Source organism: Pan paniscus, chromosome 3 (assembly GCF_029289425.2).
Source record: "Pan paniscus chromosome 3, NHGRI_mPanPan1-v2.0_pri, whole genome shotgun sequence".
Taxonomy (NCBI): Eukaryota; Metazoa; Chordata; class Mammalia; order Primates; family Hominidae; genus Pan; species Pan paniscus.
The window spans coordinates 80,864,599-80,883,555 of NC_073252.2; the positions used below are offsets into that span (position 1 = coordinate 80,864,599).

Below are 18,957 nucleotides of genomic sequence, written 5' to 3' on the forward strand. Positions count from 1 at the left end.
TGAAATGTTTGCATTGCTTTACTACTTTCTCTTTTAGCATCAAATGGATCCTTACCAGATACTGTGCTCAAACCACAGGTTTGCTGCATTTTCAGCATACACTGACATTTAAAATCTCACTGGATGGTCACTTCCTCACCAAGAACAGTTTTTGTTTGTTTGTTTGTTTGAGACGGAGTCCCACTCTGTCGCCCACGCTGGAGTGCGATGGCTGGATCTCAGCTCACTGCAAGCTCCGCCTCTCGGGTTCACGCCATTCTCCTGCCTCAGCCTCCCGAGTAGCTGGGACTACAGGCGCCTGCCACCACGCCTGGCTAATTTTTTGTATTTTTAGTAGAGACGGGGTTTCACCGTGTTAGCCAGGATGGCCTCGATTTCCTGACCTCATGATCCACCCACCTCGGCCTCCCAAAGTGCTGAGATTATAGGCGTGAGCCACTGCGCCTGGCCCTACGGAGAACCGTTTTTAAAAATCACTTCAGGAAAGTTTCTGCATCTGGGACATTAACCCTAGGAGTCACAAAGCCAGGTGTGTCTGGCCTCCCCCTAGGCCCACTCTTGGCTTTGGCTCTCTCTCCATCTAGGTGATTGCATCTGCCTGCTCCTTAGCCTCTCAGAATTCACTGTTTCTATATATGCCTTAGCAACAGTTACAAATCACTGCATGCCATTGACCTTCGAGGAAACACAAAACTATTGAAACTATAAGTATTAAACTTCAAATAGCAAACATATTGTTTTTCCTAGAAGTATAATTTTTAAAGGTGGAAAAACTAGATGATACGAAATCAAATACACATTGACAGAATAAAACCAATTCTGGATTATAAACTACGTATCTTAACAGATTCGAAGAGACTGTGTCATCTGTTTTTTGTTTGTTTGCTTGTCTGTTTGTTTTTTAAATCAAGCGTCTGGCCGCACCAATAGTTGGAATAGGCAGTCAAAAAGCAAGGTGTGTTTTGAGCATCTCAAACTCTTCCCATTCAGCCCTAAAGTATATCCTTTAATAGTCAAAGACATTGGAAATTAAACCAGGGAACCTATTCTTTTTTTTTAAAGTATTAATATTATGCATTGCATGCCTGTATTAAAATATCTCATGTACCCCATAAACAAATACACCTACCATGTACCCATAAAAACTAAAAATAAAAGGTATTAATAATGATGCTCTATTGCTCATCATGCCTGTAATCTTGACGTAAGTGTCTCGTCATTTTCTTAGAATCAATGCCTAGAATTGTAACCACTGGGAAAAATTAAAGAACTTTAAGAAAGTTTTAAATATATTATTGTAGGTCAGGCACGGTGGCTCACACCTGTAATCTCAGCACTTTGAGAGGCCGAGGCAGGCAGATCACAAGGTAAGGAGATCGAGACCAACCTGGCCAACATGGTGAAACTCCGTCTCTACTAAAACACAAAAAGTTAGACAGGCTTGGTGGGACGCGCCTGTAGTCCCAGCTACTCGGGAGGCTGAGGCAGGGGAACCGCTTGAACCCAGGAGGTGGAGGTTGCAGGAGCCGAGATGGCACCACTGCACTCCAGCCTGGGGACAGAGCAATACTCCATCTAAAACAAAAACAAAACAAACAAAAAAAAACAAAAGAACGTTTTAAATATATTATTGTAATGCCGCATAACATAATTAATGATTTCCTAACTTGCCTGTAAATATGTGTGGGCTGACATTCATCAAGAATAGGATTGAATTCCTGAAAGGACATTGCATTTTAGGTTCAAAGCCCAATTTCCTAGACCTAAGGTTCCTCTTAAGGGAAGTCAGAGATTAAATCAGCAGAATAAACGCCTCACTGGAGGAAGAGTCAGAAGACTGGGATTCCAATCCTGATTCTGGTAGTTAGCAATTACAGAAACTTAGGAAAATCATGTCGTCTCTCTGAGCCTCATTCCCATATTTAAAAGAATGTAGCAGAACTAGATGATTTCTCTGGTTCTGTTTTAGCTCTGCAATTCTGTCATGGAAGTGGGAAACTTGAATGTCAATATGGACATTTACTTTCTCCAAAACCTAAATTTGTCCCTTGTCTCAGTGTCTGTCAAGTCTGAAATGTGAGAGGTTTCTTTTGGTTTAAAATATTGTTATTTATTTCCTAAATAACAATGAACTTCCTCCTGGATTCATTCCTTACATAAGCATATTAAATGCTTAGGACTTGGGTCTTACAAAAATAAATAAAACATCATCCCTATCCTCGAGAAACTCAGTCAGTCATGAAAAGAAACCATTAGGCAAACGGTCCACAGAAGTACAACAGTCTGTAGAGACAGATAACAAAACCCTTACCTGGGAGGAGGTAGATTTCACAAGTGAGCTGCACTTAATCTAAATTTTAAAGATATGTAAGTGTTTTCCAGGTAGATAAAATAGAAAAGGGTACTTCTGAGGCAAGTGACGTGTGAAGATACATGGAGGACTGAAAGCTTTAGTAGATTCAGACAATTTGCTACATAGAATTTATCACTAAAAGAACAAAGTTTTTTTTATTATAAAGCAAATAGGAGTGATTTGGAAGTCTTATGCTATCCATAAATCAAACATTCAACTTTTTCTCACTCTAAACTGTTTCCAATAAATAACTTTTTGTGGTATACTTTTCTATGGCAAAGTCCCAAATCCTTCTCTGATATTTATCTTCATGCATTTTCAATATTAATCAATACCATTGAGGTTCTCCTTCTATTCTTATGACATTCACTCCCTTTAACTCTCTCTTAAAATTATGGTTAATGCCACTCCATGCAGTAGCCACCAGATGGTAATGAAGAGCAGTCTGGCTTCGTAGTCTTTTGAGGACCAAATATTTCACCACTGTATCATGTTCAGGATTCACAGATTTGTTTGGAAAGTGAAAGTTTAATTCCAAACACTGTGTTGGTTTGATGGCAGGCTAGTATATATCTATGATACTTTAATCATTTAGTTTGCGTGTGTCTGATTTGTGTTATAGATTCTGTACTGGGGACTTAAATATACAGAAAAAAAAAACACGTACATTTCTGCTATTGTGCTTTACTTTAAAGGTGGTTCTTATTTAAACATTTGAAAGACTAAAATATTTGTGTATAGAATGATTAGTGAAAATACATGCATTCTTTAGGTTTAATTTGTGTTTTCTTCTGGTTATAAATATATTTTAAAAAGGAATTCCTTCATATCACCAGTAAAAAAAATGATAAAAATATCTAATGCAAACATATATAATAAAATTGCATAAAATACACAGCACATTCTGCATCTTTGTTTCTTGGGCTTATTAACTTGCCAAATATGCTCACTCACTACTTTTTTTCCCAAAGCTTGTAAAGTAAATGTTGATATTTTCGCAAAGGCTTAGGCCTATTTTTTTAAAAAGATTTTTAAAATGTGTTTTACATTGTATGGTATATAATGTATTCTTTCTAGTATTTTGTTGTCTCCAAAATCTCTATAGTGAGAATGCATTGTTTGACTGAAAAGTCAAAAGAACAAAATTCAAATATAATGATTAATTTAGAATCTAAGTAATAGTTCATGAAAGTTTAACATTTATAATGGTTCACATATCATGAGATACTAACTATGTCGTAAAAAACTGCCTATCCTAAGACTAATAAAAACAATAAGTTGTTGTAAGATAAAGTTCAGAGTTCTGTAACAATTTCATATCACTTTTTGGAACAATTTAATGGCATTTGAAAGGTAAGAAAAATTTTAACATTGAATTGACACACAAAATTTTACTAGAACCCAAAACATTTAATAAACATTTAATTTTATATCCCCGTACAACTGTATTAGTTAGGATTTTCTAGAGAAATTGAACCGATAGAGTATAGATTATTCTATCTGTAGAAATTTTAAGGAATTGACACACAATTACAGGGGTTGGTAAACCCAAAATCTGCAGGGAAGTCGGGCAGACTGGAGACCCAGGGAACATCTAATGTTGCAGATCAAGTCTGAAGTCCATCTGCTGGCAGAATTCCCTCTTCTGGGAGGTCATTCTTTGCCTATTAAGGCCTTCAACAGATTGGATGAGGCTCGCCCAAATTATGGAGGGTAATCTGTTTTACTCAAAGTCTATTGATTAAAATCTTTATTTCATCCAATAAATACATTCACAGAAATATTGAAAATAATATCTGGCCGGGCACGGTGGCTCACACCTGTAATTCCAGCACTTTGGGAGGCCAAGGCGGGAGAATCACGAGGTGAGGAGATTGAGACCATCCTGGCTAACACGGTGAAACCACATCTCTACTAAAAATACAAAAAATTAGCTGGGTATGGTGTCGGGCGCCTGTAGTCCCAGCTACTCGGGAGGCTGAGGCAGGAGAATGGCGTGAACCCGGGAGGCGGAGCTTGCAGTGAGCCCAGATCGCGCCACTGTACTCCAGCCTGGGCGACAGAGCGAGACTCCATCTCAAAAAATAAAAAATAAAAATAAAAAACTAAAATTAAATTAAAATAATATCTTAACAAACATCTGGGTACTGTGATCCAGGCAAATTAACACAAAGTTAACCATCACACCATTCTTATAAAATGCTATTCAATTTGTTCTATGAAATAATTCAGGCATATGAAAAATATATATAACAGCTAGTCTTCAAAGATGGCCATCAAATGAATCATATCTCTCAATATTTACATCTTTGTTATCCCCTCTGCATGAATCTGGTTTGACCCTGTTACCTGCTCTGACCAATAGGATAATGCTCTGTGACTTTCAAGGTTTGGTCATAAGAAGTCTTCAGCTTCAGCCTAACTTGAAATGCTTACTTTGGGAAAACCAGCCGGCATATAAAAAGTCTTACTACCCCAAGACCATCATGTTATGTGGAAATCCAAGCTGGCTAAGTAAGTAAGATGGGAGAGGTGGGGGAAGAGAGATCTCCAGCCAATTCCCCCTGTCTATCTGAAGCACCAGTCATGTGAAGCAATAAGCTATCTTCAATGCCCAGCTCAGTCAAACCTTCAAATTATGCCAGCCCCAGCCACTATCTAACTGCAAGGGGATGAAGGACCTCCAGGGAAAACCACCATATGAGCCTAGTCAAACTATGTGCACTGTGAAAGAGTATCATAAATTGTTTTAAGCTAGAAAGTTTTATAGTGCTTTGCTCCACAAAAGAAAATGAATATAAAAAAAGTAACATAGTGAACACCTAAGTCCTGACCACCAGATTTAGCAAAACTTAACATTTTGCAATATTTGCTTGAGATATTTTTAATGAGATAAAGCTTACATAAAGAGTTGAAATAGTCAATGTTTCCCTTATTTCATTCCTCTTTCTGCCACAGATACCCATTATCTTGAATTTGTTATTAATTTTTTCATGCAAATTTGTTCATATGGCTACATACATACCTACAACATGCATAATGGTTTTTTTATGTTTTAAATTTTATATGAGTAGTTGGCTGAAGGTATTATCGTTATTGAGAGAAAGTGGTTTGCTCCCTGATGCACTAGAAGCCAATAGTATGTCACTGAGTTTTTGAGAAAAGAGAAGCTTTTTATTGCAATTTGACTAACAAGGTGACATGAGTCCAGCTCAAATCTGTCTCCCTGTACTGGCTTTAAGGTAGTAACTTTATTAGAAAAAGTTTAGGGGGTGGATTCTGGAATTAGCAGGAGATTGGTGGAAGGAAAGAGAAGGTCTGGAAAGTCCTTGGGCACGCACAGTTATCTCTTCATGCCTCTTCATGGGTCCCATGTGCAAATTTGGGAGGAGTTAGTATGAAACATGCAGTGAATATTCAGGCTGTGACGTCAGCATGTCTGTTCTCTGCAAAGTCTATTTCAACAGCCATATTGGCATTAATCCATTTTAGCTAGTTTTGTTATCTTATAAGCAGAGGGAGTTTTAGCACTGTTTCTTTTTTTATTCGTTATCTTGTAAACTAAACAATTTCTGTCAGTCACTGGTCTCTTCAGCTCTTTGGAGAATGATTTCTTTGTTTTGCCTCTTGCTTATTTTGTATACATTTACTCCTGATATATTTATATTGAAACATATATCTTATTTCCTTATTTTAATTGTTGTCTAGTTCTCTCTTTACACCACAATGTAATGTATCCACTTCTCTGTTAAATGACATTTAATTTGTTTCTAAGTTTCCACTATTACAAACAACGTAACATATTTTAGATGTCTCCTCATGAACATGTTTGAGAGTTTCTTGGAGCTATAAAATTTAAATTAGATGGTTTGGTCATATGGTATGAATATGTTAAACTTAAATATATTGGCAAACTGCTTTCCAAAGTGGTTCTATTAGTCCCTTATCAGTCTTGAAACAAGACATGACATTATATTCATCATAAAATAAGCACTTGGCAACAAATTTAACAATGTTTAAATGGCCATCAAATGAATCATACCTCCAGTATTTACATCTTTGTGTATCCCCTCTAAATAAACTATATGGGTTAATTTGGGGCACTATCGGTAATGCATAAATTATCCTTGCAAACCATTACTATTAGGTGCTGAAAATAAATCTGTTTCTTAACAATAGTATCATCTTTTTCAGAAACTAAAAATTCGCACATACCATACATATACACTAACATAATTAAAGGAATGTTTCTTGTAATAATTAGTACTCTGTACTAATTACACACAATCACACACACCATCTCACACACACAATCACTGCTCTTTGGAGTAGCACTTCTAAACTTATTCTGAGAGCTTATTTCAGAATTCAAGGTCTGATGAATAAAATAATGCTTCACACATTATTAGGCATTTTCAATTGAGCCTAAAAGTAGTTATTAAATGTATTACTTGGATTGTATCCCCTTAAATTGTATTCTTTCCACTTTTTTTTTTTTTTTTTTTTTTTTTAGACAGAGTCTTGCTCAGTGGCCCAGGCTGCAGTGCAGTGGCACAATCTCAGCTCACTGCAAGCTCCGCCTCCCGGGTTCACTCCATTCTCCTGCCTCAGCCTCCCGAGTAGCTGGGACTACAGGCTCCTGCCACCACGCCCGGCTAATTTTTTTGTATTTTTAGTAGAGACGGGGTTTCGGCATGTTAGCCAGGGTGGTCTCGATCTCCTGACCTTCGTGATCCACCCACCTCGGCCTCCGAAAGTGCTGGGATTACAGACGTGAGCTACCATGCCTGGCTGGCCTCCACTTATTTTAAAACTTCAGACTTTCAAACAAAACAAAAGCTAATATTGAATAACTAATATTTCTGAATGGAATTCAAATTAACGTGAGATCTTGGAGACTATTAAATATTGATATATTGTCTTAATGTCCAACTTGATCTCAGAAAATTATAAAAAATAATTAATAATCTAAAATACATACTATAATAGGTGACTTTCCAAATTTCATGTGTAAAGTTTATTCAGATAATAGTATTGTCACAATTTTGTTTTTTTCAAATAATTGCACTGAAATATCTAAATCTGCATTAACTATATGGCAAAAAATTCTTATTTTGACAGCAGTATTAACTGGTATTATGAAATGTTTACTCAAATACAATATGTTAAATTCTCCCAGATTAGGAAACCCTTGTACACTGTTGGTGGGAATGTAAACTGGTACAGCTATTGTGGAAACGATATGGAAGTTCCTCAAAAAACTAAACATAGCACCATCAGATGACCTAGCAATCCCTCTTCTGAACATACACCCAAAGGAAATAAAATCAGCATCTTGTAGAGATATCTGAGCTCTAATGTTTATTGCAGCATTATTCATAATAGTCAAGATATGGATACAACCTATGTGTGTCCATCAGTGGATGAATGAATAAACTGTTATATGTATATGTGTATGTGTGTATATATATATGTGTGTGTATATATATATGTGTGCGCATACATATATATACACACACATCTATATGTACAGCTTTGTAAAAGAAGGGATACTGCCATTTGCAACAACATGGATGAACCTGGAGGACATATAGTAAGTGAAATAGACCAGACACAGATAGCACAGAAAAATAAATATGAAATGATCTCACTTATTTGTGGAATCTATAAATAGTCAAATACATAGAAACTGAGAGTAGAATGGTAGTTACCAAAGGAGGGATGGTGGGGGGGGAATTTAGGAGATACAGCTTGAAGCGTACGAAGTTATAGTTATGTATAAGAAAGTTATTATTATTTATTATATAATAATATGTTATGTATAATAAGATCTAATGTACAGCATGAGGCCACAGTTAATAATATTTCATTGCACACTGAACAGTAATTTGCTAAGAGAGTAGATTTTAGGTACTCGATCCTCACACACAAAAAGTAACTATGTAAGGTGGTGGATATGTTAATTTGACTGTAAAAGTCATTTTGCTATATATTTATATCAAAACATCTTGTTGTATACCTCAAATACATACAATAAGAAATGAGTGAAGATAAAAAATCTATAACTAGACAATGATAGTAGGCTGGTATACAGGTAATATTTCAGTGGAAACACTGTTTTAATACAAATGAGAAAAGGCATTAACTAAGAGACTATTAAATCAATTCTTCTCACCTATGCAAAATACGAGGGACAGAGAAATTCATTAACATAAAATTGTCAATAGCTTCTAAATTCTTGGAACAGGAGCATTTCAAACTGGGCCTATATCTACAAGCCTTCAGAATTTAAAGCAGTAATTCACATCAGTACCCTCCTCAAATGGTTACAATTGGTTCAATATTTACCAGAAAGAATTAATGAAAAAAAAAGAGGAACAGGTTGAACCCTTTCAGATTATTTAATTTATTATCACTCAAATATTTTGCATACCAAGCTCTTTTGACATATGATAAATTGACAATAAATGGGACCAAGTACCCGCAAGAGACTTACAATCTACATGACAGTCTATAGAAACTGGCAACGGGGAAGCTTATAAAATGGGATAGAGATTTTTATCACACATTAACTACAAATATTCATTCGCCTGTTTGGTCAAATGTTCTAATATTTGAGTTATCTTTTATATTAAAATGTTGGTCCATACTACAGTTGTCCATGGCCTATAAGAACTTGATGAGAGATAAAGTCTCACAGGAAAATGCACATACTTACATAAACACAAGATTTTGTGTTCATTTCCAGGGCATTTCATAGGCACTGTGGGCTTTAAAGTGTCCATCCTAAGATGTTAGCAGTTGGGTTATCTGTATTATTTGCATCTTATTATATCCGAAGTAAACTCATTTGTTAAATTTATAAAATGTGACTGGCTTAATATAGTGATATTTGGGGATAGTGTACTTGGGCCCAATTCAAATTCTACTAAACCTAGTAATCAGAGGCTTATATCAACTTAAAGAAAAAAAAAGGTATAGGTATGATTTTAACACCTTCCTATTTCTGCACAGCTACACAGACAATAATAATAATTCACTGACAATCCTGGGCTATCACAAATAGGAGTTTACATGGGAAACAATAGCATATTTATATTCATAAGTTAAAGTAAATTATAACTTTTCAGAATGTTAGATTTCTAAAAAAAAAAAAAAACCTCAAGTTAGCAGGCAATATTTTTTAAAGATTTCAGGCAGTGAAATTCAACATATATCTTCTTGAAATAATACAAAAGTGGCATAAATAAAAGACTGTGAAATAAAATGAAAAGAGATATAAATGCCTTTAGTATTATCTTCAGCTGAACTTAAATACTATAACCCAATTAACAAAAATATAACTACTCTGAAAGAATGTTCTTTTAATTTGAATATAATAGTTTCACAGATTTTAAGTTTGAATTTTAAAGATACGATATGTAACTGTTTCCCCAAAGCCATTATTTTGGTTTCTTAATTTTTTGATATGTGTATTTTTAAAATGAAAATTGCAAGGGAAAGTGTTTTAGAAAATACAACTTTAGGTTTTAGAAAGTATAGGAAAAGGCTTACAAATGTAAGGCGGTGGCTTACATCTGTCATACCAGCACTTTGGGAGACAGAGGCAGGAGGATCACTTGAGACCAGGAGTTTGAGGGTAGCCTGGTGACATCGCAGAGCCCCCATATCTCTACAAAAATATAAAAATATATTAACGGAGCATGGTGACACATACCTGTAGTTCCAACTACTTAGAAGGCTGAGGTAGAAGGATTGCTTGAGCCCAAAAGTTAGAGGCTGCAGTCACTATGATGGTACCACTGCTCTCCAGCCTGGGCAACAGAGCTAAATTCTCTTTTTAAAAAGGTAGGAAAGTATTAAGATTAGAGAAATAATATAATATGTGGAGAATCTGTGGTGACTAATGCTTTCATGGCATATTTGGAGGATACACTAGTTCTTCCATTATTTTTCCCAAAAGAGAGAGCTTGAAAGTCATCCACACTCATAAGATGGATCTGGGAACAAGCAATTCATTGCTTTGTTTAATTGTTCTTTCAATAAATATTTATTGACATTCTATGTGCCATGCACTGTAACAGCAGATAAAATAAACACAGATGAGCAAAAACTACCTAGCCCAGGCCCTCAGAGAGACCACAGTCTATGAGAAAAGAATGATAGAGGTGGGATTAGGATGAAGTTAACAAATTCTATGAAGAAAGCAGTACAGAATACAGAGCACGGAGCTCTAGCTATTGCCCGCGATGAGCACTTTGGGCTTTCCCTTAGAAAGAAAACTTGAATCCAGACGTTTAAAATACACAAAAAAACCAAAACCCCTGTCTAATACAATGTGTTCCCTCTTCATACCCGTCCACTAGTCATCTCAATTTGAACAAATCATCAGAGTTCCGACTAGAACCTCATTGGTGTTTGGTTCCAGGGTATGGGAATTACTTAGCTCATTGATCCATCATATGAAAATTTCCACATGCATCATTACTAATTTGAAAGACGCTTTTCCCCCTTGGAGCCAATAATTAATGTTTCCAAAGATCTATTGGGAATGCTTATCTTTGCTCAGTAAAACACTAAAGATATAGAGCTTAGTGTTCCCTTTCATGTCACAAGGGAACTAATATTTGTCCCCCTCCATTTTAATTTATGTATCCTTTCTCTCCATACCCCACCTTCTCCCTCTCTCTCTCTCTCTCACACACACACACACACACACACACACACACACACATTTTCTCTTCCCCACCCCCCCCCCGCACTCTCTCTCCAGCCGTCCTTTCCCCCTACCTAAAGCAGTCAACCTCTGGAAGTAAGTCAACTCCATTCTGAAAAAGAAGAGTGTCGCAAGAAGTGAAAGTGATTTTCACCAGAGGTCGCTTGTCTCCACCTCTCCCCTCCTCTCCAGAAAAGGATGGAGCAGCAAAGCGGAGGGTGTGCGCGTGTCTGGTGGAGGCGGGTAAAGAAATGGGGTGTCTTTAAAGCAATAGCTTAGCAAATACTGGGACTAGAGTGCGGCTCGAGTCCACTTCCCAATAGTTTGGCGAGAGTCCGCCGGGTGAGCTGCAACCCCTGTTACCAGGAAGAATCTTTCTGCTTTCATTGCTCTCCCTACCGCCCCCCATAACACCTGAATGGGAGGGTCTCAAAGGTGGTTTGAGCCCGGACTTGATCCCCTCTCCTCACCACCGCTACCACCCGACGCCCAGCAGTCCCCGTCACCCGCCCTTTCTCCACCTCCAACCTTGACTCTGGGTACAAACAGGTCCTCGCACAACCTGATGACAGAGGAGCTTCATTGGTTAGATCCAAATCCCAGCGGAAGGGAGGGGGCCAGGAGGTAGGAGGACGAACACTGCTGTGGGCGGGGAGCCCACTTGGGGTCGGGGGCTGCGAAGCCGGAGGAGGGGCGAGAGACCCCGGTCCTCATCCCCGGAGTTACAGTCGGAACAAACTTGCCGAGTCTTGCAGCGCAAGCGCGCGGATACGAACCCCAGAACCTTCAGCGCGCGGGCACGAAAGGGTGTGGAGCGGTATACATAGCTCTACATACACATTGAGCGCTAAGCGAGAAAGGAGGGGGCGAGGAAGGCAGGTTCCGCCTCCCCTGGCCCCGTGCATACACACGCCCACCGCGGCTCGGGCTGGCTGAGCGCGGGCGAGTGTGAGCGCGAGTGTGCGCACGCCGCGGGAGCCTCTCTGCCCTCTCCTCGCACCCTGCTCAGGGCATCTGAAGAGCCTGGAAACGTGAACAGGCTTGAAGTATGGCATGTTGCAAAGATGGTTTCTGCCAAGAAGGTACCCGCGATCGCTCTGTCCGCCGGGGTCAGTTTCGCCCTCCTGCGTTTCCTGTGCCTGGCGGTTTGGTGAGTTCTCTGGGGTGCGAGGAGGTGGGCAACGGAAAGTGGAGAAATGGCTAGCTCCGGGACCCCTTTGGCCACTCGCTCCTCCCTGGGAGGACTAGGTCTTCTTATCTCAGCTGTAAGAGCAGGGGCCGAAGCCAGGCTTTTCTGTGACCGCATAGATGCGGAGAGCACCAAGGGCGCAGGATGCAAGAGGCGTGTGGGCACTGGGGGTCTTGTGGCGGGGCGCGCTTTTCCTGACCATTTCTGTCTTCTGCATCCCAACCCCCAACCTCCTCTCCTTTAGCTTGGGGCAAGCGACTCTTTCCCTAGAAAACAAACCTGTTTGCACCTGTTCTCTGATGGATTCTTAAAATAATCTCCTCCGCCCCCGTTTTTTTTTTTTTTTTTTCGCTTGCAGTTTAAACGAATCCCCAGGACAGAACCAAAAGGAGGAGAAATTGTGCACAGAAAATTTCACCCGCATCCTGGACAGTTTGCTCGATGGTTATGACAACAGGCTGCGTCCTGGATTTGGGGGTATGAACGATTTCAAACGCGCAAGTGTGTCCTGTCTGTCCCTCTCTTGGTCTTCCTGTCTGTCTGTCTGTGGGAATATCATTAGGTATGCCTCACGTGCAAAAATAAATCTCTCTCTCTTTCTATCTCTCCTCTCTTGGTGAGACCTATGACAAGAAGACCGCCTCCACCCGTACTTTCCCATCTCCCTGCCCCCTCAGAAGCTTTGCCTCTCCCCCACACTAATTACCTCCCGGGACCTGACTGCTGGGTGGGGGAGGTTGGAGAGGAAGAGTCAAAAATGGGAACTCTGGGCTCAGCTGCCTGGACGCTCTTCGCTGAGAATAGTTTCCCTGAACCTGGCCACTTCGCTCAGAGCAGGTTGCATTGGAGGCAGCTGAACCGAAGTCCCTCGTCCTCCCACGTGTCCATGCCTATGCCAAAACCTTGGCCAATGTTCTACCTAGGACATAAATCTGGGGCATGAAGCTGCCTGCTCTGCTAGAGAACCCAGTCCTTTCCTTTTCTCTTCTACAGCAGGATGCTTTTTTTTTTCCCTTTCTTTTTTGGTGATGTGTCATTTGCTTTCCTCCTAAGACTTTGAAGTTAGAGATGTTTCAGCTTGCTTTCTTCAACAAAAGAAGTATAAAGGACTTAATAGAGGTACATCCATTAACAGCACTGTTGCTGTTTTTCATATTCATATTTCCTTTGCATATATAATGGAAATCTATGTGGCAAGCTTTGCGCTAGGTATTAGGTCCACAGAAATATTAAGATACAATTCTTAACCTCAAACAGCTTCTCAGTCCAGTTCAACGAGGACAAATGACTTGCTAGGGTCCCATTCATAGGTTTGGCCCAGGTCCTTTGATCTCAAAGTCCCTGTTTTTTACAGTACACTGCACTAATTACCCTTCAGCAACTGAGTTGAACAGGATAGAGATTCTGCCTTAAAGGAGCTTACATTCAAGTGGTAACAATAATAACAGCCAGTAATATCGTATTTATTTAATTAAATGTTCACATATACCAGGCATTTTGTAGGCATCACCACTCTGTTTAACCCTCACAACAAAGCTTTGAAAGCCATTACCATCCCCACTTTACAGATAAGGAAATTGAGGCTTAGAAAGATAAGTAACTAGTCCAAGTTCCAAGTTAGTAAGTAGGAGGAGAAGGATGTAAACCCAGAGCAGGCTGTGTATTTAAAAGACAAAGCCGTGCAGATGGGGATGGTATCAGATGCTGTGTGATGAGTATCATCTAATATTAGAAGCATGGAGCAACTTTATACCTCCTATTGAGGGTGTGTAGGAGATGAGATGTTGGGAGAATGGAGAAAGTAAGAATGGGGAGCAGGACTGCCTGTGATGTGAAGTAGGAGTGTGGCCTGGGGCTAGAAACTCTTTCTAGCCTTCACTTGAAATGTCAAGTTTAAAACCTTTATGGGCAGATAAAGTAGGGTTGGGTGTTTCTTTGGCATCTGGTCTCATTTAACAGATGGGGACACTGAGGTTTAGAAAGGGAAAGTGTTGTATATAAGGGCACATAGTACATCAATGATAGGATGAGATCAGGTCTTCTGAATTCCAAACCATTATTTTCTTGGATTTTATGAGAAGGTTATGGGAAGTCATTGAGGGTATTGATTCAGCATTTGTATATTTCTTTTTTTTTCTTTGAGATGGAGTCTCGCTCCGTCACTCAGGCTGGAGTGCAATGGCGTGATCTCGGCTCACTGCAACCTCTGGCTCCCAGGTTCAAGTGATTCTCCTGCCTCAGCCCCGCGAGTAGCTGGGATTACAGGTGCAAGCTACCACACCTGGCTAATTTTTTTAAATATATTTTTTGGTAGAGATGGGGTTTCACCATGTTGGCCAGGCTGGTCTCGAACTCCTGACCTCAAGTGATCCACCCTTCTTGGCCTCCCAAAGTTCTGGGATTATAGGCGTGAGCCGCGCCAGGCCAGCATTTGTATATTGACTGATAAGGATAGATGAGAAGGATGAAAGTTTCTCCTGCTTCTTTTCATGTTGCCTCTCCAGGGATAGGTTGCCTACACTGCATTTGCCTTCATGCAAATCTGAAAAGGGGTGAATCATTTGTCAATGCATGATCTTCCATAAGTGACTGGGAAATTACCATTTTAGATAAAAAATTGTGTTGTGGAGAATCGTTCAGATGATGTGATACCATTTAAGGCAATATTATATCAATAAAAGAGGATTTATCTGCCCATAAAGGTTTAAACTTGACATTTCAAGTGAAGAAAAAAAATAAGAAAAGTATCCAGTCCTATGTAGTTTAAATATTCATCAGAAAATTGATATACCGAAACATAAATCAAAGTGAAAACTTAGAACTGAAACTATATTGTTTGATCATAAATGTTGAAAGTTAAAATAAGATGTGCCCAGCTGGCTATAATGCAAGCCGTAATTCAAAAGGAAGAAGGGATCCATTGTATATGGATCCTTTTTACCATCTACTCTCTCCCATTGCATAATATTGACAATAACATAAGTCAAAACAATATATGTGAGCCATTACTGGGTTTTGGTTAATCGTAATTCTACCAAACGTCTCAAGGACATTATTAGTCATCTAATTTGTCACTGCCAAATGATCTGCATTACCCACCTGAAAACATTTTTATAGTTTTATGGGAAAGGGTCAAATTAACATTACTTCCAGCATTACGAATTGATTAACCATTTAAACATTTACTAAATAGCATAATGTGGGTTTTGTTTGTTTGTTTGTTTGTTTGTTTCTTGGCTTTGCTGATAAATGTTTGTGGTAAATGTGATTCACTTTTTAGAAGTGGGTCCTTCTCTGTAAATGTGTAGTATTCCAAATGTGACAGAGAAATAGTGATTCTCACCTGCAGAAAATGTGTTTTCTGTTTATATGAAGTTGTAAATGTGTACCACTGAAAACAATGAGAAACTTCATCATTAGCACAGACTCTTAGATACCACAAATCAGATGCCTTCTATAATATTGGATACTCTGTGGAAAGTTTGGTATTTTCAAAATAAAATGAAAACAATCCAGATTTTGACTAGTAGGCTATAAATATGGATTTACTTCCTGGTTCCTATAATCCTGCTTCTGCTCTTCATGGGGCATTTACTTTATATCTGTTTATACAACTTTGCTGTGTTCCATTTCAAACAAAGCTAAAAGCAAAGATTTGAATTGAAATTGGATGGTTTGTGATTGCTCAGTAGGCCAGGCAGGGGTTGAAATAGATTTGGAAACTAAATTACATATTTTTAACTCAGCAGCACAGCTTGCGATAGGGAAATAAAAGGAACTGAAATGGTTTCCTTTTTTTACATCCCTCCGGGATCTCCTTTCCCTTGTCTCCTACATTCTCCCATTGGAGAAGAAAAGGGGAAAAGGCGAGAAGAGAGGGAAGGAGTCATGGTGACAGAAGCTGGTTTCCGACTTCTGAGAGGATGTAGTCCTCTCAACCTCTAATAAATCAGTTGCCATCATCCTGAAGTAGCTTGCACCTGTCTAGACATAGCACACAAGTGAAACCTTCCACAAAGGAGCCAGAAAATAATCCCCTAGCTCTCGTTCACTTTCAACACTGTTACATACTTTCTCAAAAATGCATTGCTAAGGTATTTACTAACTACCAGGAAATGGTTTAGGAAACCTGCCGTCACTCATTTTCCGTTTATTGAAGGGTTGCACAGCCTTTCACGCATCTCAATCTTTTGAGACACATGATCTAGAATAATAAATGTTCCAAATACAGATCACTGCCTTTGAATCATCTTCCACAACCTCTCTGAAATGGGAATGAAGCATTTGAGTCAATTTTGTAAGGTTATTCACTAACATAGTAGGACTTCACATTAGTGGACTTCACATTATTTACTAAGATTATTACGACAACACAAAGAGATAAGGCAGACATCATCATTCTGTTAGAAAAGAGGCTGAGAAAATTTCCAATGAATTGCCCATCAATTTTATAGCTACTCCTTGGTGAAGTCACAACACACACCCTCATCTTTAAAACCTTAGTCAGGCAGCTGGTTTATTGCTATATCCACTTCTGAGGCGCTCTTGCATTGCCCTGTTTATCAAGAGTCAAATTTCCTCAACATACCTTCTTGCTACTAAGTTAAGTAGGACCTTAAAATAAGCAAAACTACATTTCCTCTAAAGAAGTGAGATAGGAACTTTTGTTCTAAAGCTTTAACAACTTTCAAATAGTAAAGAAAACACAGAAAATTGTATGCATTTGGGTTAAGTTGGAATATTTTCCCCACAAAAATCAAATTGTGTTTGCAGTGTTTTCAAATGATCTATGTTTCTCCATTTAAAAGTTGATGTGTCATGTGCTAGCCTTATTAATTAAATGTCAATAGAGAAATTCCTTTAAAAATACATAGACAAAAAGAGCACTTCTCAGCAACATAAAGCTTCATTCTCTTCCAATTTGTCCCATTCATTCATTCATTCATTTGTGAAACCAATCTGTATTGAGAGACCACTGTATGTCAGGAAAAATGTAAGATTGTGAAGATATCATTCTGATCTGATATGAGCCCTCACAGACTTTATAGATAAGCATTATAGAGAGATGAATATAACAAAGAAATAATAAAATAATTAAATGAAAATGCTATGAGATAATCTAATACCATGCTAAAAGGGAAAAAAAATGGGTGAGGGATCTGTTTCAGATTTAGTGTTCCTGGAAGTCTTTTAAGCTAAGACCTAAAGGTGTCAGGCATGAAAAGAGTAAGAGAAAAGTAATTCTCAGAGAGAACAAAGCAATTAAGTGCAAAGGTCTGAAGGTAGATAATAGGTTAGTGTGATGTAGACGGTGAGAGGAGTCCAGTGTGCCTGTAGCCAGAATGCAAGAAGAAGAATCTCATGGGATTTGGTTGGGATAGTAAATAGAGGCCAGGTCTCATAGGGTCTCTGGGGACCCTGTAAAAGAGCATAACTTATTCTCTTAGTGAACCTGGAAGAAATTGGAGTTTTCTAAATGGAGGGAATGACATGGTTTGACTTAGAGTGAAAAATGCTCCATCTTGTCTGCATAAAGGAAGACTTAGAAAAGGAAGTAGGGCAATTTGGAAGCAGGGAGACCAATGAAGCTTTTGTTACTTCGGCTTTAGTTCTCTTAAGTTGATGGTTGCTTGGAATAAGGTGGCAGATGTAGTAAAGATGGATATATGTAAGTTGATTAAAGTGAGTTTTTTGGAGGTTTAATTCAACAAAGAATTGGCGATTGACTTGACATGGATGTTAAAAAAAAGAGAGAGAAGTAAAAAATGACTTTTCAATTTCTATTTTGAGACATTGGGCAAGGTTGGTGTTATTTAAAGCTGGGGAGGACTGCACGATTTCCTGCCCTCATAAGTTCACACTGTGGAAGAGATAGAAAATAAGTAACAGAAATAAGTAAAATATAGTGTGTGTGCCAGATGTTGGTTAACAGCTATAGAGTAATGTAAAGCAGGGGAGAGGGTTGCAATTTTAAGTAGAATAATTAGTGGAGACTTCACTAAGAAGGTGCTGTTTGAATACTGGTCGTAATTCAGTAAAAGCATAAACCACATTTGGGATGGAGTCTTCTAATGAATGAGAAGGAATTCTAAGTGCAAACATGTAAAGTGGGGAAGTCAGGGTCCCTGTAGTGAAGTTTAGCAGGGCTGAGGCATAAAAGGGGATCAGTGTGATAAGAGGACAAGGTTGTGTACAGCTTTGCAGGCTGATTAGGACTGTGCTTTTACTCTGAGTCAGATCAAAAGTGACTGGAAAGATTTTAGCAGGGACAAGTCCTGAACTAATTTTAAAAGGCTCTCCTTGTGTTCAGAACAGGCAGTCAGAGGCAAGGGCAGATGCAGCAAGGTTTTCCATAATAAACCAGGCAAGAAATGATGGATACTTTGACCAAGCTGGTAGCAGAGAAGTTTGTAAATTTATAAGAAATGGTTGGCTTCTGGATATTTTGAAATTAAAGTCAACTGACGACAGCTAGAACGTGGGATGTGAGAGAAAGGGAGGTGTCAAAGCTGATTCCAAAGTTTTCGATTTGAACACCTAGAAAAATGGAGTTGTCAAGACTGCCAGAAGTAGACCAGGGGCATAGATGAGCAATTTGTATGCAGGTATGGTACCTTTGGGATGTCTATTGCATATCAGGTGGAGATGAACCTGAAATTCAGGGATCATGAGTATGTCAATATACATGATATTTAAAGC

At 38.8% G+C, this 18,957-nt stretch overlaps 2 protein-coding genes across 3 annotated transcripts in view; one reads left to right on the top strand and one right to left on the bottom strand.

Moving 5' to 3' along the window:
* Positions 1-11,810, bottom strand: part of GABRB1 (gamma-aminobutyric acid type A receptor subunit beta1) — a 447,651-nt gene extending 435,841 nt beyond the window's left edge. Inside the window, exons 1-2 of one of the 2 annotated variants that reach the window (XM_034958855.4) lie at positions 11,598-11,810; positions 11,144-11,181 (exon numbers count right to left, since the gene is read on the bottom strand). The gene's annotated coding sequence lies outside the window, so the exon portion shown is untranslated. Of the gene's footprint in view, positions 1-11,143; positions 11,272-11,597 lie in introns of those variants that run through there. The other variant, XM_008969063.6, reaches the window with a different exon arrangement.
* Positions 11,811-11,975: 165 nt separating this feature from the next.
* Positions 11,976-18,957, top strand: part of GABRA4 (gamma-aminobutyric acid type A receptor subunit alpha4) — a 75,486-nt gene continuing 68,504 nt past the window's right edge. Inside the window, exons 1-2 of the mRNA XM_003816023.6 lie at positions 11,976-12,219; positions 12,617-12,735. Coding sequence (XP_003816071.1) covers positions 12,134-12,219; positions 12,617-12,735 — 205 coding nt within the window. The 5' untranslated portion in view covers positions 11,976-12,133. The remainder of the gene's footprint in view (positions 12,220-12,616; positions 12,736-18,957) is intronic.